The 26,733-nt window shown below is 50.1% G+C and overlaps 1 protein-coding gene across 7 annotated transcripts in view; it reads right to left on the reverse strand.

Moving 5' to 3' along the window:
• FAM168A (family with sequence similarity 168 member A) overlaps positions 1-26,733 on the reverse strand; it is a 218,921-nt gene that overhangs the window by 6,014 nt on the left and 186,174 nt on the right. For all 7 annotated transcript variants that reach the window (XR_013926065.1, XR_013926066.1, XM_080375592.1 and 4 more), the window contains 5 exons: positions 24,134-24,214; positions 11,938-12,063; positions 4,728-4,870; positions 2,133-2,307; positions 410-540 (listed from right to left, as the gene is read on the reverse strand). Coding sequence is in view for 5 of the 7 variants with exons in the window: in XM_080375592.1 (XP_080231718.1) it covers positions 428-540; positions 2,133-2,307; positions 4,728-4,870; positions 11,938-12,063; positions 24,134-24,214 (638 nt within the window). In the remaining 2 variants the exon portion in view is untranslated. The remainder of the gene's footprint in view (positions 1-409; positions 541-2,132; positions 2,308-4,727; positions 4,871-11,937; positions 12,064-24,133; positions 24,215-26,733) is intronic.

Here is a 26,733-nt window from a genome sequence, read left to right on the forward strand (position 1 = left end):
GGGTGGGGAAGGGTCCTTGAAGGTCCCTTCCAATCTAAACCCTTCTGTGATTCTACAGAAGAGTGTGATGCACCCAAAACCTTGACAGCATAAAAATTACCACATTCACAGTGCCCAGCTGCACTCAGAGTGCTGCTGGTGTCACTGCTAAAGCCTTGCATCCGGCACGCCGCAAAATGCAAGGTCAAGGTCAAGATGCGCTGAGCTTTGCTAACACCCTCCACAGCCCCCTGACAGCGTGCCGTGCAGGACCGCTGCCCGGGAGCCGTGCTCAATGGCTCTGCTGGTGCCCAAGCACGGCCCACACGCAGGAGCTCAGCAGCTCTGCAGGAAGGGGTGAAGTGACGGCAGTGCTTGGCGGCTAATGAATCGACAAGGGCAGAGCAAGACCTGCAAAGGCAGCACTTACATGAATTGGCCAGTGGGTTTACCAGTGTGGAGGTACGTAGCTGTAGGTGGGGGTTCCTTGAGCCCTGTACGTTGGCACGGAAACTGGATGTGCTCCGATGGCGGTGTGTTGTGGGGTGGTCAACAAGGTTCCTGAAACGGCAGGGAGAAGTATTGAGCAAGGAGGAGAGCTCCGTCAGGGCAGTGGTACCCCAAGGGTATGGTGTTGCGGAGCGCATCTGAGGGGCAGGCAGAGCATCAGCTGCCTTTTTTTTCTTCTCCAGTTCTCCCAAATACTATTCTGCCTGTGAGATGTGAATCGAAGGCGTCTGGCTCAGGCAGTTGGTGTCAGCCAGCACTATGAATGGAATAAATCCACCTGAATCTCCAGCGTATTTTCCATGCTACTTTCAGCCCTTAACTCATTTTTTTCCACTTTTCCTTGTCCCTAAAGACCAGCAGCAGGGCTGGCTACTAACCTGCTGACATCTTCCACCTGCTGAAGGCACTGGGCTAAATTGCAACAGGAGATCACTGCAAAGATCCAGAACGTCTAAGAACCAAACCTGGAAGGGATGAGGGTTGTAAAAGGAGACGATAAAAAACCCACAGACCTTCCAGAGAAAATTAAAATGAGCTTTACCACTCATCTCCCAAGGGCAGTGGAGCTCTTTCGCTTCACTTCAACCCACAGAGCCAAGAGCCCTGGGATGCAGCAGCAGGAGTGATCCCCTCCCAGGCATGAAGCAGAGGCACCGCCTGGTGCAGCCTCTTTTCTTTTAGTCTGCAGCCGATACAGAAAGGTGAGAATTTGCACGGTGCCTTCAGCAGACATGGGGAGGGAGAACACAACCCCAAACTACTCTGTTCTGGGAGTAACTGGGTGCTTGAAACAACTTCTCAGTTTCTGAGTATCTCTCTACAAATGCTACTAATGAAATTTTAAGACATTCCACATGCATTAATTACATCTATCCACTTGTCAGTGTAAACAATAGTAAATCTCTGAGTGGTTCTTGTCATACCCAGGCTGCAATATCTCTGCTTGCAACAGGGATTGTGTCCCGTAAGAGTCCTGTTTCACAGCTAATGTGGGTGAAAAAGGGTGAATGCTGCATTTTTTGACATAAATCAATATCCAGTCCAAAGAATTGTTAATGAGAGAAATACAGGCTTTGGAAAAAATAAAAGCAGCCCATATCCTAAACTAATGTGCTATCAATTAATTGCAGTTTGAAGCAATCTTGTACATAAAATGCAGGGGGTTTGGGATACATAAATCAAGGTTAATGCTCACTTTATCAGATGAAAGCAAGACCAGAAGTGTCCTAAAAAAGGAACATGAGGACAGAAGTATAAAAGCATTTTAAGATGGACAAACCTGGTTACTCCTCTACTTATGGAATAGACAGAGGAAAGAATAATATATTTAAGGATGCAAAAGTGGACCCCTCTGGAGTGAGCCTAATGCAAGGTCTCCTCTGCTAACCTAAAAACTGAGTTATACCAGTGCCAGAAGCAAATTAATTGATTTTTGCCTGCAAAAGAGCAGTAACCAGCAAGCAAAACTAGCAGACGAAGCTGCAATTAGCTGAGTGCAAGGCACTTCTGCAGCCACTTGCTGGATACAGCCTGCAAGGCAGCACAGATTTTTTTTTTTTTTTGCCCAGGGCAAGTCTCCCGCATAGATTGTTTGGATATGTCCCACCTGAGAGATGAAACTATGGAAAGGTTTTCCTTCTTACCTGCTGACATTGCCATGGTAGTCCCAGCGACCATCCCCATGGCCACACCGTTGGTCCTGGGCGCAGCAACCGGGGCCGGGTAGATGGCCGATGGGATGCTGTTGGGCTGAACCACGGTAGTGTGATGGATAACGTGAGGCTGTGCCGCGTACACTGGCTGGGTGTAATAAGCTCCCTGTTTGAGAAGGGAAAAAAACCCACCGTCGTCTTTGCCATTCAGTTGGAAGCGCAAGCTGAAGCAGTGACTCAAAGCCCGGTATTTTATGGAGAGGCAATCACCAGCTCTGCGTGCAGCGGGTGTCAGCCTGGTAAGGCAGACTGTGCCGTCAGCAAGGAGCTACGTCAGCTGTGACGGTAGATCCTGCTACGGAGTGAGCAGCGATGCTCTCGGGGCCAGTCCCACCCCCTGCACTAGCTGGGACAAGGAGGTTCCCAAAGTCAGCCCCTATCGTAAGCCCAGAGCGGCTCCGCTGTGACAATCCTTCCCGTGGAGACTGCAAGCCCTCAGCTCCTCCAGATGTATTGCAGAAGCAATATTAAGACAAGCAGGCATCACGTGTAGCTGCTGCTCCAAAGGGCTGCCCGTGGGACATCGTTCAAGTGCTGCCAAAGGGCTGGTCCTTCCCATCAGCAAGCTCCTGTGCCTGGAGACCTGGACAAGCAAGGGTGAAACGGAACCTCTGGGCATGTGAGATGGTTCCCGGGATGGATGAAGGTGATGGGAATGGGAGGGGGATCAGCATCATGGGTTGGAGAGTCAGCTTGTCAGGGACAAACCGTGCTGCCTCTATTTGGGGGGATGAAATGGGGCCTGGACCCAAAAGACTTTGGCTGCTGGTATAGAACATGAGCAAGAGATGGAAGAAGAGGAGAAGCCACGGCTCTTGGCTGATGCCAAGGTGCCTGCTTGGGTCCGAGAAGAGTATTGTCTTCTTGGGCTTCCAATGGGGGACAGAGAGACCCCAGAATCCAGGCTGCTGAGACCTGTGGGCTTTTGAAACTAGGAGGAAAGGATGGGCAGGAATAAAAAAAAGGAGCCAACAGAAAAAGCTCCACACCCAGAATGATGAAGGGCCTGAAACATGAGTGGTCCAAGGGAGAGAAGTGCCATCCCTGGGACAGGCAGGGACACCTGCAAGCCAGGGACGGTCGGAAGGATTACAGGGTTTAAAATGACAAAAAGAGATTTTATTGTGCATTAGTGAAAGCCATCAGAGAACCTCTGAAGGCATGGATTAAGGGGAGAAAGAGATGCAGGTGAACTATTAAATTACTTCCTTTCAGGAGCTACAAAGGTTGATAGGAGAAAATGCAGATGCTGAAAGGCATTTCCTTGGGGAAAGAGAAGGACATGCTAAGAAAAAATCAGCCCATGAAGAAAAGGCGACTCAGAAACTGGCTGCAGAGAAGGAGCATCCCAGGTGCTGAGTGCTGCAAGCACAACGTGCTGAAAGGATCTACCAAAGCATCTTCTCACCATCACTGCCTCCCACGTTTCCAGGCTGTTGAAACTCTCATCTGCCGGAGCCTGGGAAAGAGAGATGAGGAAATGGCATCTGCAAGCCCTGCTCCATCCCAGGCCTGCTGGTGGGCACTATGAAGCTGATGCCACCCTCCTGCTGTGGTCGGGATCAGAGAAGAACCAGTGTGCAGGGACAGGCTGAGACCCCAGTGGCTTCTGAAATGCTCACGTAATGGGAGGAGAGGTGGCAGCGGACAAAATCAGCAGGAGGAGATGCTCCGGTCTCAGCAAGGCACAGAGAAACTGGTTCATGAAGTTGTAGCTGCCGGAGAAGTTGGTTATTTGCCATTAAAGAGGAGGGGAAAAGCCGGGGAAGCCATAAGGCCAGATTGCTCTGAGGAGCTTGTGGTCTTCAGCGGGAAGGGGCATCAAGGTGATTTTCAGAGGACATCTGCCCTGAATTGCATCCCTGTGGAGGATCTTGGCCCCAGCACGTAGCTGGAGGTAATGGCAATGCAGGAGCGGAGAAGATGGTACTGGAAACCCATCCAAGTGCTGGAGGAGGAGCTGCTCCATGAGGACACCAATCTGGGTCATGCCTGAAGTAGTTTGTGCTGGTGAAGGTGACACAGGGGCTTTTCCATGGGAGGTGGCAGGAGGGCAACGCAAATCGAATGAGATACCAACAGCCAACAGCAAATAGACCTCAGGGTGACCCAGACTGACCTGTGGCCCTGGGGAAGAGCAACACCGAGAGCAGGGAAGGGTGGGGAGAGGTGGGTGCAGGGATCGCCCCGGAGACAGCGAGCCCCGTCAGTCAGGCGTGTGATTTTGGAGGAAGGAACCCGATTCCCGAACCTGGCCAAGCCATAGGGATGCCACCATGTTGACTCTGCTGCACACAGACAACCCTGCAAGACCATGCCTCATCCAGAGCATCCAACGGAGGAGGCAGGAGAGAGACTCCAGCATGCCAGGAACCCACCAAGCCCTGCCACAAGCACCTCTGTCCCGCCAGGACGTGGGTGCTCAGTCCTGACAGCCAAGGATGAAGCTCTGCAGGAACCTCGGGCTGTATCTGCACGCCGGTGAGTGAGGCGGCGAGCTGCCACAGCGGCTGGCGAGGCACCTACCTGGGTGTACAGGTTCTGCTGTGGATAGGCACTTCTGATGGGGTACATAGCGGTTTGGTACGGATTCGGAGACGGTGAGTAGGGAGGAGGTGCGTTGTTACTCTGGGCCGGTGGGACCTTGTAGGGAGTCCCCGCAGTGTACCCTGGCAAAGGCAAGAGTAGTCCAAGTTAGGGTGAGGATTTACAGCTGCAAAGATGATCCACCCCGCACACGAGCAACCCGAGCTGCCCTTCGTGATGCACCAGCTGCTTGCTGGGCATTACTCAGCAAGGAGGAGATGTACCGAAATGCACCAGAATCTACTGACATCCCATGAAACCCAGCAAGCTGAGACCTCCGAGCCCAGCATGCAGCCCCTTGGAGCTGGGGCTGCATCCTCCACCCAGCCCAGCATGGCTTTCCCCACATTGCCTAAGCTAGGCATCAAGCTGATGAGTATTCCCAACGCTCAAGGCATGACTTGATGGGACTCAACCAGCCCTTAAAGCGCTAAGACAGCAGTATCCCACACCTACTTACCTGTCTCTGTACATCTACTTGAGGAGAAGAATGTTTTCCCTTCTGTCCTCCCCAGATTTTTGTCCTTTCACCTTTTTCGCTCAGGGTATGATGGGCAAACCCAGAATTTAATTGCTGGAGGATCTAATTTCATAGTACAGTATTGCCATCCCCTGCCTATATCCCCAAGCAATGACTGGAAAAGCAGCCACACTGATGGTCCATGCCTTAATACTAAGGTGAAAATGATGGACTTTTTTTTTTTTTTTGTAAAGTATTTCATCAAGATGGACGGTGCCGAGCAGTTTCCTCTCCTGCAAAGGAGGGCTGCGACCATCAGCTCACCCTGCAGGTGGGAAAGGCAACCTCAAGTGATGCTCAAGCACCTTTATGCCTGTCCTGATCCCTGCAGCCTATCTGCATTAGTGACAAAAGCAGCACATCTGCTTTACTGCCATTAACAGCCACTGAAGAGGCACGGCAGGCTGCGGGCAAGCCGGGAGGGGTAGCGGGGGCTTGCGAGGGCAGCGGCTGGGCAGGCACAGGCAGCCAGGGATGCCTTTGCCATGCTTGTGATCCTGCTATGGCAGATTGCAAGTTTTGACTTTATTCCGTTCAGACAGAAGGAAAAGCAAATGGACTTCAGCATCCCCCAGTCTTCCCCATCATCCCATCAGGCTGTTCAGCTGGAGCATCCAAATCCCAGATTTACACTTTATCAAAGGCCCTTTATGAGAAGCCTTAACTTAGCTTGCAGCATTTAGGAGATGGTGAGTATATGGGGAACAAATTAAAATGAAGAATCCTTTCCGAAACACGGAGATTTGTCCCCCCAAATAAACCTAACCTAACAAAAGACAACCTCAAGGATAATGCGACATCAGCTGGCCTGCTGGCTGTGGGTGTCACTTTGGGGTTTTCCTGCTATTTGCATTAAGAGCTGAGCTGTCTGGTGCTTATAAAACTCTGTTTTCCTTCCAGGAAGATCCACCGGTACCAGCTCAAGACCCTTTAATGCAAGTCTGATCACATTTGTCCCTTTTTTAAAGGCTTTCCCCAGAGTGAGGACATCCCATAAGGATCTCTGCTCTTCTTCCGTTTCCTTTCAAGGTACCTTTCCACCTTTTGACTTGTGATGAATATGAGGTCGACCCCCATATCCTCCACCAATTTTGCTCTCTGAAAAGAAAGGGGTGGATTTAAGCAGGTCCATGATAATCCAGTTCTTGCTACATGGCAGCAAAGTACCGTAAGACCTCATGGCAGGTAGAGCATGTAAAGGAGGTGTGACCTGCCCCAAGGACGGGATGTCCCTGCACCAAGGATATGTGGCACCCGAATTCCCAACCTTCAGAGGCATTTCCAAGGAAAGCTGCGTGAAGTTGCCCCTGAAACATTATTACTTAAGTGCTGAATTCAAGACTACTTAAAGTTGTGCTTTAAGGGTGGGTGGGTTTTTTTTTTAGGGTAGACTAAAAGCTGAGCTGCTGCCCATGGGACACCCTGGACAGCATCAAGTGTGCCATGAAAGCATCAAGGTGTTGGTCACCGCTCGATCAATGGTTAACAAAAATGGAAATGGTGAAAGGTCTGCTTGCATGAGCAAGGAAAAGCAGCACGTGGGCTGGGATGGTTGGTGAGAAACGGTAGCCAGCTCTTGCAGGAGGGCTGGAAGAAATCATCCTTACAGCAAACGGGCCCCGAAGACTGTGTAGGATGGAGAGCAGAAGTCAAGGCTCAGCCCAGTGATGAGATGTCTAAACACTCAAATATAATGAGCTAATTTACTCAACCAGTGTTCAGTGCAGCAATTAATGAAGGCTAAGATTTCAGTGCTAATGTCCCATATTATCCACCCAGCACTGAAACAGCGTGAAGATAACAAGGAGCTTTCTAGGAACTCCCAAACAGCATCTCGCCACCTCCTGATTGCCGCAGATTGGAAAAAAATGTGTTAATTAAACAGCAGAATAGCTGTGACCCTTTTTCTGACTCACATTAGCAGAGGAGCAACTATCTTTAAACGAGAGATGGAAGCAGCAAGAGGGAACGCAGGTTTGAGCCAGCTGTATTTGTCACAGCAGCAGAAGTGGAGACTCCTCCATCGTGAGGTCCTCCAGGAACCCAGCGTCACCCACAGACCAACCAACCTCCTGTTTTTCACTCTTATGGATTTTTTTCTGTTCTGAACTCCTTTTTTCAAAGACCTTGGAGGCTGCTGGTTCTCGGCATCAGGCTTCATTTCTGATGGGCATCTGGAGACGTGGACCAGCTTGGGCTGCGTGGTTTTCATTGCCTTGGATGCTAAAGCTTGCTTGCAGTTACGAGATTGCTGAATCATGGACAATTCAGCTACAATATTAAAAAAGGTAGTAAACTTAATAGTCCAGGCAGATGTAATCTTCCATGTTTATAAATCAGGAAAAAACAAGAATTTGTGGGTAAAAATGACATGTCATCAAGTTTTAGTGACACAAGATGATGGAGGCTCCACTCACAAAAGCATGTCTGACAGCTAATTTTAAAGCCTAATTATGACCATCTAACACCTTATTAGGATTAGAAGGTTGGCACGGCCCGTGCCTCTGCTGCTTCGCAGTTCAGCAGCAGGCTGGGATTTTAAAAGCAATAGCGAGCCTTTAAGCTCCAGCTTCTATTAAAATTGCTGATTAAATCCCTCGCGCCACTCTAGAAATCTCAACCTTATTGATCTTGTAACACAGAAGTGCTCTGAATTGCACAAATAAATTTTTCTATGATAGCATGAAGGCAGGTGGTGGTGGGGGAAAAAGCTCCGTGATGAATTTTGTATCATCATCTCCTCTTGTCTATACATGAAGGGTTCACCACAGGCATGATTCCTTAGATGGATAACAGCTGGATGGCCACATCCAGAGTTACACAACAGCTCAATGTCCAAGTGGAAACCAGTAATGAGTGGTGTCCCTCAAGGGCTAGTACTGGGACCAAGACCAATACCTTCATTAACGAAGTCTATGGTGGGACTGAGTGCACCCTCAGCAGATTTGCAGGTGACGCCAAGCTGAGTTGATACACTGGAAGGATGGGATTCCATCCAGAGGGACGTGGGCAGGCTTTAGGAGTGAGCCTGGGTGAACCTCATGACATTTAACAAGGCCAAGTGCAAGGCCCTGCACCCGGGTCAGGGCAATTCCCAGTATCCATGCAGGCTGGGGGACGAATGGATGGAGGGCAGCCTTGCAGAGGACTTGGGAATACTGGTAGATTAAGAACTAGACACAAGTCAGCAATAGGCACTTGCAGCCCAGAAAGGCAATTGTATTTTCTGAGCTGCATCCCCAGCAGCGTGGCCGGCAGGGCGAGGGAGGGGGCTCTGCTGGGCGCTGCGTCCAGCTCGGGGGTCCTCAGCATCAGAAGGACACGGACCTGTTGGAGCGGGCCCGTCGGAGGCCACGGAGCTGGTCAGAGGGCTGGAGCCCCTCTGCTGTGGGGACAGGCTGGGAGAGCTGGGGCTGTGCAGCCTGGGGAGGAGAAGGCTCCGGGGAGACCTTAGAGCAGCTCCCAGTGCCTGGAGGGGCCGACAGGAAAGCTGGGGAGGGGCTTTGGGCAAGGGCAGGGAGCGCTGGGACAGGGGGGAATGGCTTGAAGCTGAGAGAGGGGAGATTTCGGTTGGACGTGAGGAAGAAACCCTTCCCCGTGAGGGCGGCGAGGCGCTGGCCCAGGCTGCCCAGAGCAGCTGTGGGTGCCCCATCCCTGGCAGGGCTCAAGGCCAGGCTGGACGGGGCTGGGAGCAGCCTGGGCTGGGGGGAGGGGGCCCTGCCCATGGCAGGGGGTGGAACAAGGTGAACTTGAAGGTTCCTTCCAACCCGAACCATTCTCCGATTCTAAAACCAGATTTGCTTTCTTTCAGTAAATGCGAGCTGTGCCTAGGAGGCTGCGCTCAGTGCATCCCAGCTGGGAGCAGAAGGCAGGTCCCCTGAAGAAGACACAGGGCGGAACTTGGGGCTCACACTGGGACTGATGATGGGCAGAAGTAAGCAGCTGCGAGCAGCTCTAGGAGGTTCTACATGGCCTGCATGGCCCAGTCTGACTGGTTCCAGGTATCTGGTCCTGCTTCTGCCACTGCCCTGCAGCTTGGCACATCCTCTTCCAGCCTTTTCCCCCGGCTTTATTGTTCGTCCACCTTCCCTGCACCCAGGGGGTTGGAGGAACATCTTCGGAGCGGTGAGCACAGGGACACCATGGGGGAGGTCTGGCTTTGACTCTAAGTTCTCCCTGGCACATTGTCACTGCCACCACTGTCCTCACCCGCCAGAGCCAACAGGAGGCTCTAGGGCAGAAATGACCATAAGATCTATAACCTCGCTGACTACCGCGTGCAAAGCTTTGTGTTTATGACCTCCCCCATCTCAAATGAAGCATCTAAGCAACAGAACAAAATACCTCAGGCAAAACCAAGCTCTGAAAACCCATCATTAGAGGACAAAAAGACAAGAGGCAAAGGCACATCACCACACTCTAGGCAAGACCAGGATGAAGGCACCTGGGCAGCCCTTACCCAGCCTTTAAATTCATACGTGTCTCACCATGGTCTTGCACTGCAGGTTCAGAGCCCAGTGGAGCCCTCAGCACCTTTCCTGCCTTGCTGTTGCAGATGTGGGGAGGTGCTGAGCAGCTAGTGCATATTTATTTGCATTTATCCCTGTTCAGCTTGCAGCTCCAGTCCATACTGGTGGGCTCTCTTCACCCTGGGAACAGAAGGGACTCTCATCTCCTAGGCTTCTCCTTGGCTCTTCTCCACCCAGATCTGACACCTTGCTGATGCTCATGAGTAAGCTCTGACCCGTATCCTGCCACTAGACACCCGTGGGAAGGCCGTTCCCCAAGAACAAAACCCAGGCGAGGAGACACCGAGCCGACGGGCAGAACCCATTTGGGATGCCCAACCTGAAATGCTTCCCATTTTTCAGAGCCTGCACCTGAGGCAGCATCTCCCAGCAGCGATGTGGCAAAGCTAGCTGCAGCTGTAAGCCTGAAGCGCCTCTGCAAATCAAACCACAAGGCTTTATCTCTTAATTTTAATTTCCAAATTAAATGTGCCCAAGCCAGTTCTCTGGAAGCGAGGCCAGTCTGCATGGGTCTGGCTGGTGGCTGCATTACCGATCTCCTTCATCACCCACACTGGGTGCCTACAGCCACATTTTGACCTCAGACCCTTTGCCATCCCAGTACCTGCTCCTGCCCTCTCTGACTCTGAGGGAGGAATCTCACCTGCAGCAGCCCAGAGATGCAACGGGGAGGAGGAATCCCACCCAGGGGTGGGTTCAACTCCAAGGGAATTTTGCCACATTTCTACTAATTACAAGCTGACACTTTCCAAACACCTACAACACGGTCAAATCTGGTCTGGCATGGAACTAGGTGCGATGCAAAGCCCATGCACCATATCAGGTGTACAGCCCCTACCCCGAAGAATGGTAGGGGTGTCCCTTTCCAAAGAGAAAGTCTCCCAAAGCCTTCTAATAAGTTCATTTTTAACAATTGTTTTCATCAAGAAAAAAAACCTATATTTCTTCCTCTCATCTCACTCTGTAAATGATTTAATTTAGCACAGAAAGGGAGCCTGGAGCATACAGATGGCGAGGAACGCTTCAACCCATGTGCGTGCATGGGCACAGCGGTCCCAGCCTTGCAAACATGGCCCGTGGAAAGTCACTTTCAAGGTAGCTTGTATTTTTTTTTTCTCCAGATACAACAGGGAGTTCCTCCTTTCTCTCTGTTTGGAAGGTTACTTTGGCACTTTGAGCCTAGGAGTGGTCCCACCTCCCGCTGGCAGCGCATCCCACGCTGGCCGTGCCCGAGCTTTAGCAGCAACACAAGACAAAAGCAGGCAAGAGCAGTAGGGCAGGGGCCAGGGGGCACCCCACATACCAAGGGAAGCACCAGGCCCTTATCAGGGACCTTACCACCCCTCCCGAAGGCACTACTGGGCTCCCAGGGGATGAGATTCCAAGGCTCCGCCTGGAAAAGCCTGTTTGACTCCGATCCTTAAGCAGCATCTCCTCCCCTGCCTCTGCTCCACCAGTTTGAGTCAAAAGGTGGGAATTTCACTGGGGTGCCGTGAAAATCACACTTAATTTTGGAATTCTCTCTTTCGCTTTTAAGGGAATAGGAAATGATCTCCCTTCAGTTTTCCTACGCACACGGTTCTGCTCAGCCACAGAGCATCACCACCGCAGGTTGCGCCTGCAAACAACCCCAGGTTGCTCCTAGGGACCAAACGCTCAGCTAGAAGAGAGGCTGCCACCCTTCCCCACTTGGGCTTCCTCCTCAGAAGGAGCGCTCGGAGGGCGAGCGCTCCCCTGTGCATGCTCCTTCATGGTTTTAACACACACGGTGCAGGGATGCTACTTTGTTTTCAGCAGGAGAAAACAAAAACCAAGAGCTCTGCAAAATTCCACCCCCGAAAGGGAATCGCAGCAGCAGCACGATGCTCCCACGGGGCAGCTCTGGCAGCAGCAGGTGACGGATCTGCTACAGGGTGCCAGCAAGCAGCCCCAGGACCCGCAGCACCCTCACCTGCGTGAGGGCTCAGCACCCAGACATGAGTGACCGCATTCACTGCAAACAGGCTGACCCAAAATAACCTGGGGGGGGGGCAGGGGGGGGTGGGGGTGCAAATGGGCCTAAAACAACCAAGCAAAACCCCAGAGGAAAAGGTTTATTTACTGAATGCTGCAGAAGAAGCCTGATAAGTTCTGTTCTCGGTCCCGGTGTCCACGGGGAGGTGGAAGGTGCCCTCCGTGGCACAGGAGGAGGAGGTCTGTGGCCAGGCTTGCTTCATCAGAAGTGTAGCTGGAGTGGAGACAAGAGAAGTGGTGTCACACAGAGCAATGAAGGTACAGCTTCCTGCATTTATGTCCCATTTGCACCACTTCGCTGCTCCCTTGCCCCCCGCCCCCCCTTTTAAGGACAGCTATCCTTCCCCACGGTTCCTCTTGCCCCACCTGCTGCCCGTGGAAGGATGATTTGAACGGTGTATTGCAGCAAACAAGTTACCTACCCCAAAGGACTGGTTTCCTGAGCTAAGTGACCTGCATGAAGACCTACACCTGGGGGACACAGCCAGCAGAGCCACCATCCCTCCCCAGATACCACTGGTCACCTCCGTGCATACAAACCAGGAACAGCTGTCCTTGGGCTTGCGCTTCCCAGCTGGAAAACAGGCTGAGCCCTGTCTGCAAGATGTTTTATTCACAGTAAAACCCTTTGAGATGCTTGCATAGCACGTACCACCAGTAGACAAGGTACTGGTTGCTGCAACCATCCCACCACCCCCCGCAGTGCTGGGAACTGCCCGGCGGGGAAGGGCCTGGGGGGGCTGGTCGGCAGCCGGCTGGGCACGAGCCCCCCGTGTGCCCAGGTGGCCACGGCGGCCAGCAGCGCCCTGGCCGGTGTCAGCAGCAGCGTGGCCAGCAGGGCCAGGCAGTGCCCGTCCCCCTGTGCTGGGCCCTGGTGCGGCCGCCCCTCGAGCCCTGGGCTCAGCGTTGGGCCCCTCACCCCCAGACAGACCCGGAGGGGCTGGAGCGTGTCCAGAGCCGGGCAGGGGCTGGGGAAGGGGCTGGGGGAGCTGGGGGGGCTCAGCCCGGAGAACAGGGGGCTCAGGGGGGCCCTTCTGGCTCCCTACAGCTGCCTGGCAGGAGGCTGCAGCGAGGGGGGTCGGTCTCTGCTCCCAAGGAACCAGCGGCAGGACAGGAGGGAACGGCCTCCAGCCGCACCAGGGGAGGCTCAGGGTGGGCACGGGGAGAAATGTCTTCCCCGACAGGGTGGCCAAGCGCTGGCACAGGCTGCCCGGGGACGGGGTGCAGGCACCGTCCCTGGGGGGGTTAAAATACATGTAGATGTGGCGCTTGGGGACATGGTTCAGTGGTGGCCTTGGTGGTGCTGGGTTAATGGTTGGACTCGATGATCTTAAAGAACTTTTCCAACAGAAGTGGTTCTGTGATTCTATTACCGTTTTGGGTGGTCCCTGGACACTCTTGGAAAGGCCAGCCAGCAGAAGCAGTGGCTTTGAGCAGGTTGCCCTGTATCCCAGTTTGCGGAAAAGTATTTATGAAGCCAAGTAAGATAACCCAGAAGAATCTCAAGAACCAAATCTTGTGGTATTTGAGATGGGACTGACGGAATTCGGTCATTTTGCGGGTCTTAAGTTTTCCGAAAGAGGAAATGGTCTGATACTAACTGCCATAATGCACCTCTGTATGCCGAGCCAGCCCTGGCTATACCTTTATCCTATAGCCAAACACATTACCAGTGCTCATCTAAGGACTGCCGTTACACCACAGGCTTTCTGGAGCACATCTACAGAGAAAGCAGATTGTAAACGCAAGTGTACAACCAGGCTCCTTCCCAAAGCTGATACCACCAGGAAAGGCTTAAACAGGTCTTTTTCTGTTTTTCTTACACACACACCCCCCCACCCAAAACTACTGATCCATCCCAACTTTTTGTTTCAGACTAACCTCAAATGGTGGCCCCCACCACCTCCGGTTGAAGTCCCACCACCTCCTACCGGAGCGCATGCATCTTTTGAAAGCCTCAGCCAGCAATGCCAGCTCACCAAGCTGCTCTAGCCGTCAGCACAAAGGAAATAAGCTCCGCATCTTCCACGTTCTGCAGGACGTATTTCACACGCTCAGAAAAAAACCCCCAAGCAAGGGCTGAGCAGTCCTCAGCAAGCCGCTGTGCGATTAGACCTCGCTGTGAAGTTGTGTGGAGGGTAAAGGAGGTCAAATGATGCAGCTGCTGGAGTCAAAGAAAATCACCGATTCATGGCTGCTTTAAAGGTATTTTTTGTAAATGTAGAAGGTGGACTGTCAACATACTCTCTCTACACCAATGACTGAATTCTTCAAGATCTCTAGAAGGTTGGAGGTCAGGGTACATCCCCTTCTCCCCACGTGGGTGGTGGTAGGGGCAGGTGGGATTTCCCCAGAGACGTGGTAAAGGGATTTTGGGTCAGATCTGCCAACTGAAGAGACTCCTGGAGAAAAACCCAAAGAAGGACCTTTGGGTAAGAGGAACAAGAGAGGTGTGAGTCTGTAGATGGGGACTGTTTTGGGTAGCAGAACCAGCCAGGGTCAGACAAAGCCATCCTGGTCAGAAAGAGGAGCTCTTTGGGAGCGACACCATGGCCCACAGGAGGAGGTGGTGGTGGCTTCCTTATCATCCCGTCGGCCCCAAGGGAGTCATACCTGAAGACATTTTAAAGCTGCACTTCATAACTCCTTCTCCCAAGCAAGTTCCTACACCCACGGGGCTCAGTGTTAAGCCCCACAGAAGGGACTTTATGACTTGGTCAGGGCTTGTAAACCTTTCTGCAGCCCAAAGGCAAGACCAATGACATTTCAAACCCCTCCAACACCTCTGTGCCTGCTCAGACTGTTAATAAACCATCTCAGAAGATGCAACTGAAAATACAGACTGCCACAGGGCTGGAAGCTGGGGACGAGTGACTAAGGAGACCAAGGAGGAGTCTGTGCCGTGGCCACAGCCCCCACCAGCTGCAACACAGGTCCTAATGGATGGACACTGCTGCCCCAACAAAGTGGAGAAAAACTGCTGCCAGCCTGTTGGTCCACCAAAACCTCACGAGAGCACTCTCCCAGCACAGGACAGAACTAACGGTGTCGCAGCAAGGCTTTTACCATCAGTCAGATTCTACTGTCCTGCTGTTTCTTCATACTCCTCAGGCCAGTCCCTCTGCTTCTTGCCTCTCCTCCATCCAAGGAACTCAACTCAACTCAACTCAACTCAACTCAACTCAACTCAACTCAACTCAACTCTCCCTCTGCTTCTTTCACTCTCTCTTCATCTGCTGCTCCTCTTCCATCCCCCTTAGAGCTATTTAACCCCTTAACAGAACCAGCCACAGCTGCACCGTATCTACTTCAGCCGACCCCCGCCCCTGAAGCCAGCCCACAGCTGTCTGTTATCAATGATAATTAACCTGCCTTCCTTCCTCTACACTATGGGCACGTGGAGGACACCCAGCAGTGATGCTTTACTGGACAGCGCGGCAATCATCAGCTGTGCCGGGACGTTTATGGGTGCAAGGTCTGGCTGGCTGGTGCTCTGCTGCTGGAGATGTGGAAATGCGCTCCTCCCTCCTCACCTTCTTCAGGAGAAAACCAGGAGAGGTTTGTGGGAAGTGAGAAATTCGGAGCACAATTTCTGCTCCGCTCGAGTACCGATGATGTTCTACTGCGAGCCTGTCCCCTCCCCCAAAGGTTTGCAAGTTATTAAGGATTTCCAAACTGCCTTGCTTTGTTTTCCATGGTACCTGCACTCCTGAACATCACACCCGGGAGTGAACTCCCAGCGCTGAGACAGGAATACTCCCATTTTATGCTTTTTTTCAAAATCAGATTAATTTGTGCCTCTGGATTTCACAAAGGTTCTACTCTCCAAAACTGATGAGGCTATTTATTTAGACGTTACGTGAATCCTTCCTCTGCGGCTTCTCCTCTCCACATTAGAGCTACCAAAAAATGGCAGTAATTTGGGTCTGAGATGGCTGGGAGCTTGCCATAGCTATGCATGTTCTGTACATGAAATCACAGATCCTCGGAGAATCCATCACTTAAAACTACAGAAAAGGTGAACCCCAGAGGAGGCTTTTAGGGACATTAATATCTCCAGGTCTGTTGCAAGAGCTACAGTTCCCAGAGGTTACAATCCAGTTGTGACTTTCTAATATCATTTAAGATCTATCTCCTACCAGTCTCTTCAGGATTTGGTTTAGCCTCTTGCCTATGCTGTTTAATGAAAAATTAAGAGCTTTTATTTGTTATCTGTTGGATCCCTGCCAAATCTAGCGGTGGGAAATGGCAACGTGACCTGCATGTGGGTCTCTGCAGTGCTGGGACTGGTCTGTCTCCCTGCGAGGACCTCTAGCCATCATGGTAATGTCCAGGACATATTTTAAGTGGAAAAGAGGAAAAATATCAACCAGGTGTGCCTGAAGAAAATTCCATGAATTAACTGGAGTACAGAATCACAGCAAAAGGACAAAGCAGATGATGCCGTATCCAAATAGTTGGTGGCACCTATAGAGGATGGGTCAGAGCACTTAGATGGGGCAACATGATGCCTACGCTTCCCCTCCAGGGAGGCTCGAGAAGCAGGAATGGGGGATCGGAGCCTCTGCCCTGTCCCACCACAGCCTCACAGAGACCCCTAATTTCTGAGGCTGATTTCAGAAATCTCTGTTCTGCTCTGTGAAGGCGCTGGAGTAATGGCTGCAGAGCATTATTCTCCCCTGCATTATTAATAAATACAGTTAAAGCATAAGCCAGCCTGCGAAAAGTGTGTGCCCTACTTTCAGGAAAATAAAAAGGCATGCTTTAACGAAGGAAGTTAAAACAAAACAACCATCTCAGGAAGAAAGAATGCCTGGGAGGGACCATGCACCAGGCTTAATGAAGACATACATTTTTATTTTATTTTTAAATTGGCGTACCCCATGTGTCTGCAGTAAAGTAATTTTAGGCATTCATTTTTACATGCTTGAAAGGAATTTTTATTTTTTTTTATAACACTGTCCTAAATAACTAAGCTTATTGCAAGCTTAAGGTTTTGCAATTCCAGTGTTTGCAGTGATTCTGTAGCCTGCCTCGTGCCTCTCCCTCTAACAAATATGGGAAAATGCAACAGGGAAATTACACAAGGCAGAAACTTGTGTTGTTTCCATCAATGGGGATGGAAAGAAATAAATTCCCTTGTTTGATGCAGGGCTCCTTAGGCTGAACTTCGCAAGCAGTGCAGTGGCTGGCTGTTACCTAGGCCTTGAGAAGGGTTGCTCTGAAACAAACCGGTGCAGAATTTGTCATCCTTTTGGTGCTTAAACATAAGCCAATATTCACCAGATACCCGACACTGAAAGAGGGAGGAATCAAAGACTGGTTCCGTCACCATTTTCCTTTCCTCACCACTGCTGGACCTGCATGGACCAAGGGGACTCTGGACTTCTCCAAGCTCCTCTCCCTGTCTCCTTCTACTTCCCTGACTGAGGCCATTACAGAGTTTGGGGCACTAAATCATTTAATTTTCCATGTGGATCCCAGGGTCTTGGGAATCCTGAGGTCAACAGAAGAGCATAAGCACTGCTGACTTCCACTGTGGTGCCAGGGCCTGCAGCGTGAGCATTTGGAGGACATCAAGGACAAAAGCGGATGGCACATAAGTAGCAGGTATTTGAAAAATAGACTTTGAAAATGAACAACCCTCGATACGCTTCTCTTCGCTTGGGGTGGACCACACCGAGGGCGGGAGCAGAGGGCAGCCTTCATCTTCACTTGATGTTTGGTGTCTTGCTAAGAGTTTGGACGGAAGCCAAGCAAAACTCATGAGGTTTGGGGCAGCAGACACCTAACCAAGGAGAGCTCGCCAGAGGAACACCTTCAGGGGGATCCAGAGAGGGGGATCGAGCCTGTACAGAACAGTTTCTGTCAAGACTGACAGCTTGCTCTCAGTTACGTCCCACAAATTCAGCAGTCACAAGCAAAGGCTGCTCTGCCCACCCTTTCCGACCTCTATTCCAAGGAGTACGAAGGGGCACATTTGGCTGGTGAACCTACACAGGGAGACTCGGAATATCCAAGCAGGTGAAACTTTGGTTTGTGATTGCTTTTTTAGTGATCCTGAAGGATTTCTGCCAGCAGGTACCACCTGCCTCCCAGCCCAGGAGGGTGGAAACAGAAGACCCTTGTTGGTGGATGGGATGCCTTTGGGAGCAGCAATTCTGTTGGGAATACACAGCATCTCTTTCTGCAGCAAGGCAGCTAAAGGCTCAACATGGAAAATTCCTTAAAAAATACATTTAGAATTAGCCTGCTGTTTCAGAATTGAGGATATTAAAAATAAAGCTGATCCCCTCTGATTCCCAGTATGTTTGACGGACAGCATGAACCCCAGCAGCATGTTCTTCTCAGCAGCGGGGTTATTTCCAGCCTCCTCTATGACAGCCGCTGATTCAATTTGAGGGAACACTCTCCATACCGACACAGATGACCGGTTTTCACTCAGCCGCCAAACCACAGTATTGCTTTAACCCAATTCCATTTAACACAGTTGAGAGGATGCTGCCCGCTCTGTCGCATGTACCCACTGCTGGAATATTATATGGAGCTTATTTTGCATTAGTTATCTCTCCAAAATTCTTATTTTTTCCTCCTGAAAGTCTGTTTGCCATAGAGAAGTGGCCACTAACACGGGGTGTGATGCTGGGAGGTCCTGAGCAGCGCAGCCCACGGCTGCTTCCCAGAGTCGTTAAAGTGGCATCTCGCCCATGAAAGAATCAGGATCTAAAAACCCACTAATTCAGTAAAAACTGGCAGGGAGGTGCAAGTGGCTTGAAAAAGCTTCTAAATTTTGGTCTGAGCCAGGATTGCCTCTGTATCCTTTGCTCTGCCTCTAAACATAATTTTGATGGATGCCATCCTCACTCACAGAATCACACAGGGCTTTTTTTTTTTTTTCTCCCCTAACCGGCACTTGCGCATCCCCAGTTCCCGAGCCGCTGGCCTGAGCACAGCAGAGTCCAGGCAAGCATCTTTCCTCCCGGCTGCACACGAGCAATCTGAGGGCTCTGAACCATGCCTCCTACGAGATAAATCTCCAAACAGTGGGGAAAAAAACCCTGCCGCGGTATTAAATTGCATTGATTTCAAGCGCTGCGTGATTGTTTATGGGGGGGAAGGTTTCTGCGCAAGAGGAGTTGGGTTGAGGAGCACCAATTCTGATCTTCATCATTTCCTCACTAATTCAGTGCTTAGTTATGTTGCGTTACGCACCAGAAGATTTTTGTTCTCAACACAAAATGACCTGTCAGCATTCTGGACATTAGATTTCTAATATGGAAACAATTAAAAGTATTTTCGGAGAATCATAAACAGAGAAATGAAATTTAAATGTCAAGACAGCTGCACAGGCTTTCTTGCTTGAGCATTACGCTGCGTAACAAAAAGATCTGGTGAGGAGGGACAAAAATGATCAGAGGATTTTTCTTTTTTAGAGAAAGCAAGTCAGTAAAGATTAGGACTGCACTTCAGAAGGCAGCGTCGGGGGAGTGAACAAAAGGCTGGCTGGCACAAAGAAGATTGACCAGGGCTTTCGTTTCCCCTTTCACATCATGCAAATCTAAAGCAACAGACAATTATTTGCATCAGTTTAAGAAAAAAAAATAAAAATCAGTAACTCAAGCTTTAATTAATCTGCAGAACTGCTTGCTGCAAAGTATTGTAGCGATAAAATATAGCAAGAATCAAAGCACGGGGGAGGTTAAGCATCTGTAATGAAAGAGAGGACACCCACAGCCAGAGCCACTAGGACAAAGGTAGGGGAAAATCAAAGTCTTCGTGGTTTTGTGCTTATAAAAGCCGCTGACTAACAAGGTTTGGGGCGGATTATTACATACTGAACAATTGCAAGGAAACTTCTGAAGGCCGAGGTGGCTGTTTTCAGGGAGCAGAGACCAGGGCGGGTGGACAGCCCGGCCCCTGCTGAGTGCGGGGGCTCCTCTCTGCTGGCTGCAGGAGCCACGGGGCTTGAGAAGGGGTAGCCAAGGGCTCGCTGCTGCCCACCTCTGCGAACCCCAACTGCCAGGGTTATCCCTGTGTGTCCTTGTTCTCTCCTGCACTTCCTGACTGTTTCTTTGCTGTCTGGGTTGGGACATCCAATTCCTTCTTGTCTTGTGCAAGCAATTTCTTTGTTTGAGAGATGGAGGCTTGTCCTCCAGCCCACTCCAGGACCTTTTACATTTTTACATGTCAGATGGGTCCCATTTCTCCATCTATTCTTACTATCCTAACCTACGCCAAGAAAGCAATCCCATAAAACATCATCCTTCTCTGAGGGTATCTTGACGATGTATCAGAGTTACTTGAGAGAGCATCTAAGCCCTGCCTTGGGTTCTGTTCCTCATGAGCATGAAGGACATCCCAGGAAGGATGCACCTCAAGCTCTCCTGGTGGGACAGAAAGGCACCATGTCCCCAGTGATGGGCTAAATGTCTCTCTGGTCTCTCTTTCTCTCCACTGAATACAGTGGGACCTGAGCTGGAAGGTTAGAGACCTGAGGTCTGAACACCTGAAGGGAACCAATTCTTCCCTACATGCAGCAATTGCTGAAGCTGTTTAAAATACCTGAAAATTTCCTAGTTGGTTTTTTTTTTTCTTCTTCTTCTTCTTCTTCTTATTTTTAATCTGGAAAATTAAACTGAGCTGAAATGAAATCTTCCAAGGGGAATGCGTGGCTTTCATCAAGGTTTTGCAAACAAGAGTGTTCTGTTCAGATAGCAACGCAGCGTTTCTGAAGGTTTTTTCAATTTTCTTTTCAAGTAGGAACTCCGGCCTCCCAAGGATGGTGTCCAAGATGTACAAGAAGCAACAGAGACCCCCAAAAATTCCTTGTCCTGCAGTGATTTGGCGCTCACCCTAACTTGGGTGTCCCCTTGGCCATCTCCCTGCTCAGTGGCAGAGCTGCTGCCTGCAGGAGGCACAGGCAGTGGCGGGGGACAAAAGACATTTTATCATGTCCAGGCCATTACGCAGGGACGCTTCAGGATTTACATCCCTGGCTGAGCAGGGAGGACGTTGTCAGACTCTGGCAGGACAAGCTACTAATAAATTTCTGGTGGTTGCTGGGGGTTTATTCCGCTGTGGAGCTCTTTCCTCTTCCAATGTTATACCCTTCAGAAGGAGAATTTAGAGGTGGCCAGCACACATCTAGGGGAACAAAACTCGTTTCCTATTACACCTTAAGATTTTTAGTGGGAAGAAATGCAGCTAAATACCCTACCAGAAGCACATAAACCCCCAAAAACCCCACAACAGATCCCTTACGGAGTCATCTACAGTAAACAGCCTTATTTAATAACCTTGCAAAATAACAGTGAATTTAAACTGTGATATGAAGAAGACAGCACCAAAAGTTTTTGGCAACAAAAGCCTTATTGTTGCTTCATCAGCCTTGGAAAGCTCCTAAGCGTGGGGATCCACTGATTTTATGACAACCTGGAGACTGAAAACTTGGCAATTCAGTGGAGAAAGGGTTTTAGCAAGCCTGCCACAAAGTCCGGCTTTGCGTTCATTACACAAGCATCTATTTCACTCCGATGATTACTGAACACTTAGCTGAAGAGATGACTTTATTCAGAAGTTTTAAAACCCCACAGCTTTATTGAGGCAAAGCATTCAGAATAAACATCTTGACCAATCAAAAAGCCATGAAGTTAAAAGAAAGGGAAAGATACTCTTTTTCATCTCCAATGTGTGCTTAGAAATGGGTGACCAAGAGATTTTTTTCAGGGCTTTTTCATAAACAACATGAGAAAAGCCACAGTCCTGACTTCAGAAATGCTTTTCCAAACACAGTTCAGATGCTGCCAATTCTCGCATTTGACCTATGTGACCATATCTCTTAAAGAAAAGGCTTGGACAACACACCATAGCCTAAAATCCCCACATAAATAACATTCCAAGCACAGAATGGTTTGGGCTGGAAGGGACCTTCAAGACCACCCGGTTCCACCCCCCGCCAGGGGCAGGGCCCCCTCCCCCCAGCCCAGGCTGCTCCCAGCCCCGTCCAGCCTGGCCTTGAGCCCTGCCAGGGATGGGGCACCCACAGCTGCTCTGGGCAACAAGATCTCAAGATTTCTAGTAAACAGGAGATTTCCTTTTCTTATAGTACCTTTCACTGAATCCACTCTGGGTAAGTTACTTTTTGAAACTGCTACATAGCCCTTGGGTTTCTACCACCCTTTGTCATGCCAAGAGGTTCCCATCCCCCAGGTAATTTGGCTGAAAGCCTCGAGCTGAACCACGGTCCTTCCAAAAGGCTGGTTTCAGTGAAGTACTTAAATGTAGGTTTAACTTCAGTTATTTCCTGAGTGGAGGCCTAAGAGAAGTCTTCAGCTCCAAAAAGAAAGAAGACTTCTATAAAGGTTTCCACGTTTGGGCTTGAAAGCATAAAAACCCAAGTGATTGATTTAGCAGAGCAACTCCAATATTCCTCACTAAGCACAGAACCTGGTCAGTCAGTGCTGTGGTGAAGACAACTCCTTGTGGACAGGTGGGAATTACCCCTCCGGAGTAACTTCTCCGATTAGCAACAGTGGAAAGTCCACTTCTTCTGGAATAAAAAATGTCCTTGTTGGAAGTTATTTGACAGCAGCTCCTGCGATTAATTTACATTCTGTCCTAACCTACATGAATCTTCCACCATTGGCAGCCCTTGGCTACAAGCAATTCTCCCATCTCCCCACCTCATGTAGATGAGGTGCTCAACCTCAAAGGGATGGACAGGGCACCACTGGGTTTGTATTCACACCACCCACATACTTTGATGGCTTTCTCCTCTCCAGCTCTCTCTGGCCAGGCAGGAAGGTCCTGGATGAGTGTGTCCCCTCCTCCATCCAGACCCTTCTCTGCTGGATATGCGTTTGGCCAAAAGACAACAGTGTAAATCAAGACAGAAGGGAGATGTGCAGAGACTGCTCAACAGCAGGGAAGGGAAGGAGTTCGGCAGTCTAGTCATGGGGTTTTACCTCAAAAAATATCATGGCTAATGGAGAAACTCAACTGAGAAATGGTTTTGTGGGTGGTAAGGGAAGCCTCCTTCCAGTGAGAGGAGCAGAAGGAGCAAGGGAGACGCCTGGGAAGGTTAGAGGTGAACAGGACGGACACTGCTGGCTGAGCTGAAGGAGCAGTAAGGCTCTGGACGCCAAGAATGAATGGAGTAGGTGCTGGTTCTGTAAATACAGACAAGCAGCCTGCGCTAGATATGAGAAAGCAGGAGGCAAAGAGGGGGATGCCACAGTTAAAGCAGTGAACTGGGAAAATTACTTTTGTACCAGCTCTCCAGAAGGATGGAGGAGAAATTGCCACGGTTGGAGATGGCAAGAGAGAGCAGGGGTCCAGGGTAGGGGCTGAGCTACGGCGGACGAACGCATTACCCATCAGCCTGGCTGGCAGGATGGTTCAGAGGAACTGCAAAGGAGGAGGCAGAAGAGCTTCTGACTGGTGTGAAAAATGAAGACCTCCATGAAAAATGAAAAGCTTGTACCTCCAAGGAAGTTTTCACAGAGACAGACAGGGAGTAGTGAAGAAGGGAATAAAGGACAGAGCCTGGCCAAGCTTTCACGGAAAGCTGGAAGAGGCAGATGACAAGTATGTCCCAATGGACACACTGCAGCAGAGGTAGAAAACAACTGGCCAACCAGGAAAGCCAAGGGAAAACAAGATTTTATGGAGAAGAGTGGATCTGGTGCTCTCAAGTTCATCAGGACACCAAGGCTAAGGCAGAGCAGTTCCTGAGTTTGGCCAGGAAGAGCTTGCTGCATCTTTGGAAGAGCCATTTTAGGGCGGTGTGAAGGGCAGGAGGTAGACAGAAGAAGACACTAGAACAGACCCAGAGTCCGTCAGAGCCACAGGGAAGTGGGGGGCAGTAAAGACATGGCATGGGAGATCCAGACACCAAACAGGACACGGTTGCTGACATATCTGCATGTATGACATAGAAGAGAAGGACAAGCAGGGGGAAGGGGAAGGCGATCTCAGGGAACGAGCATGCGGTATTCAGAACATATTAAAAGCCATCAATGTGAAGGACTGTAAAATTCCTGGGATTAGTATTAAGATATAATTCGTGCTCAAAAGTACTTTGCAACACAGACAAACACTCCCAATGGAGGCGTGAAGTTAACGGCAGAGTTAGGAAGGGAAGAGCCTCACACAGACCCTTTCCCTGGGAAGTATTTGCTGACAAGCACAGGGAACTGCTGCGTTCTGTACATTGAGCAGCAGAAGGTAAATCCTCCTGAATGCTTCAACATACCCAGCCTTGTATCTATACACAGTTTTCTCACCTGGGGCGTAGCCGGGGCTGCTGGTTGGGTACATGTTTGGGTTGTAGGCTGGGGCAGCGGTGGGATAGCCCGTCGGGTAACCTGCAATGAGAAAAAAAAGAGAAATCACACTTCTGTCAAGAGGGAGAGAGAAAAGGACAGCATCCCTGGGAAGCAATGAACAGCCTGTGTGAGCAAAGAGGCCATTGGCCAGCTGCGAGGTAAAGCACAGATGTATTCTCAGCTGGCCCTCAGGGTGCAGGAGGGATTCTGAATGTGCTCTACAGACTCACACCTGACATCATCAATATCGCACCTTTATTCCTCTAGAAAATGTGGATGACCTAACCAGAATGCAGAACACAGGAATGTTCCGCGTACTCTGAAGAAAACTACCAACACACACACACGGAATGCAGAATTCGGCTACCAGAACCCACCACCACAGCTACGCTTGAAAGGTTTTCTTTGGCTTCTTGCAGCCGTCATAGCTCCACCATCGTAGCACTTTGCAGCCTAACAGCAGAGCGCAGCGCCCAGCCCGAGTCCTCGGTGCTCAGCACTTCCATTAACCAGAGCTTCTGGCTAGAGGGAAGGTAGAGACGTTGCATGACAACATGCCAGCCCTTATATTCACTCATGGCTGCACAAGTGCCGTCCCTGGGAGGGACCCGATTACCTGCCAGGCCACCTGGAAGGAACACGCACAGCAGCTCGTACCCTTTGAAGCCACATGAGGTTTTAATGGGCACTTTAGAAAAGGTTGCAGAGCATCTTCAGTTTTCATCATCTTCACTCAGCTCGGTCATGGGGAGTTCAGGGGAAATCATCTCAGCAGCCAGTGACGTGGAGGCTTGGAAACCACCGTACACTGCGGACTGAAGTCCCTACGTGCACCCATACACAGTGCAGATGTCTTGCACCAAACTCTTCCTCCATTAAAAGTTCTGGTCCTCCATGAAGACCACAGATGACAACCTCTGCACCTCGGTCTGCTCCGTTTTGCTTTTGTTTACTGCCCTACCTCCGTTTCCTGAAAGTCTTCCTGACTGAAAACAGTGAACACGCGAGTAACTCCGTCCCTTCTTACACGCTCCTGCGCAAAGCCGTCCAACAGACGGAACGGGACGTGTCGATCTTCCTTTGCTGGCAGAGGGTTTGGCTTTGCTGTGCTTCACTGCCACGGCCACTGCCCCCGTTTATCTGTGCATCACGTTGGCCACTGTCCCAGAGCAGAGCCGGCCCAACAGCAGACAGCAGCACCCTCGGAGAGTCTCTCCACGCCCAGCTCCACTGACACTGTCTGCTGGTTGCCAGCAAAGGCTGGAAAGAGGTAATTAGCAGTCCATTCACACCCCATCTTTTTTTTGGTTTTGGGTTGTTTTTTTTGTTTATCAAATAAATGCGAGCGTGGGTCTTTCCTGCCCCTTGCTGAGCAGCAAGACAAACACATCGCCATCCCTCCCCCCATGCCCCAAAGCTCACTGCTTTTCCACTACGTGCAGATTACTAAAACCTGGCACCCAGCACACAGCCGACTACTGCGGCAAAATTTTGAGATTCATTTGAATAAACCTAATTCAACAATCATGACCACTGTACTGGAATAAATGACTGTATGTTCTACCCTCTCATTTTCATCAGTGATATACTTGGCTTCCAAATCAGGTTAATTAAAAATTGCTGTAGTTAATGTTGGATAAGCAGCAGTTTAACAGATTTTTTTTGGGTTGGTTTTTTTTTTTTTTTTTTTTAGGCTACATAAAACTATGTTGTCATCATACTCAGGAATATATACAGCCTTTTAGCAATCAAGAAGCTCCTTGGAAAATTATTTGCAGATCCAGTGATTGCAAGCAGAACATTAATGATGAAGATCTTAAATCAGAAATATCCCTGCCTACCCTCTGCTTCATTAGAAGATAACCATTTATTTTCCAGTACATTTGTCTCTCCAGGGTCCTCCCATTGCCTGCTTGAGCTCGATGATCCTCCTTTGCCTCCTGGCCAATCTGGCTAGGAGTGTTAAACCAACTCCAGCTCACTGCTTGACCACACCAAGGGTATTATCCCTCTAATTCTCTCAACTGTGTTTCTTCGTGGGATTTGAACTCTTCAGCACACTGTTCGGTAGCCAGTGGCTACGTGTGTGTGACATGAAGTCCCTTGGTCATCGGCTAGGGATGGGATCTAGATGATAGCCTCTTGGGGCCTCTTGGCTCTTCTGGTCCTGGCTGCTGGTTAATCCCCCTAATTAAGTCCTGAATCCCATGAGCTGCTGCAATGGTCCTTAATAATAGTCCTTAAGTAATAGCCCTTAAGTCAACAACCACGACACAGTCCTGTGTGGCTACATGCAGCAAATGTTTCATCTGCGCCCTCCAAGATATCACCAGCACTCGCACATTACCAAATTCAGCAAAATAACCCTTCTCTTGTACTTGGACCAAAATTTTTCCACATCAGGTTTATATATTAAAAAACAAGCCTGAAATAAATCAGACCATTTTCAGACCACAGGAAAACCGTGGCTTTGCATAAGCTTTTCCATCTAGTGGGTTATTGAAAGCCTGGACAGTTACTTCAGGCAGATGGAGACAACCCCATATTTAGGTCTTCTT

This window comes from Falco punctatus (assembly GCF_963210335.1).
Source record: "Falco punctatus genome assembly, chromosome: 2".
Lineage (NCBI taxonomy): Eukaryota > Metazoa > Chordata > Aves > Falconiformes > Falconidae > Falco > Falco punctatus.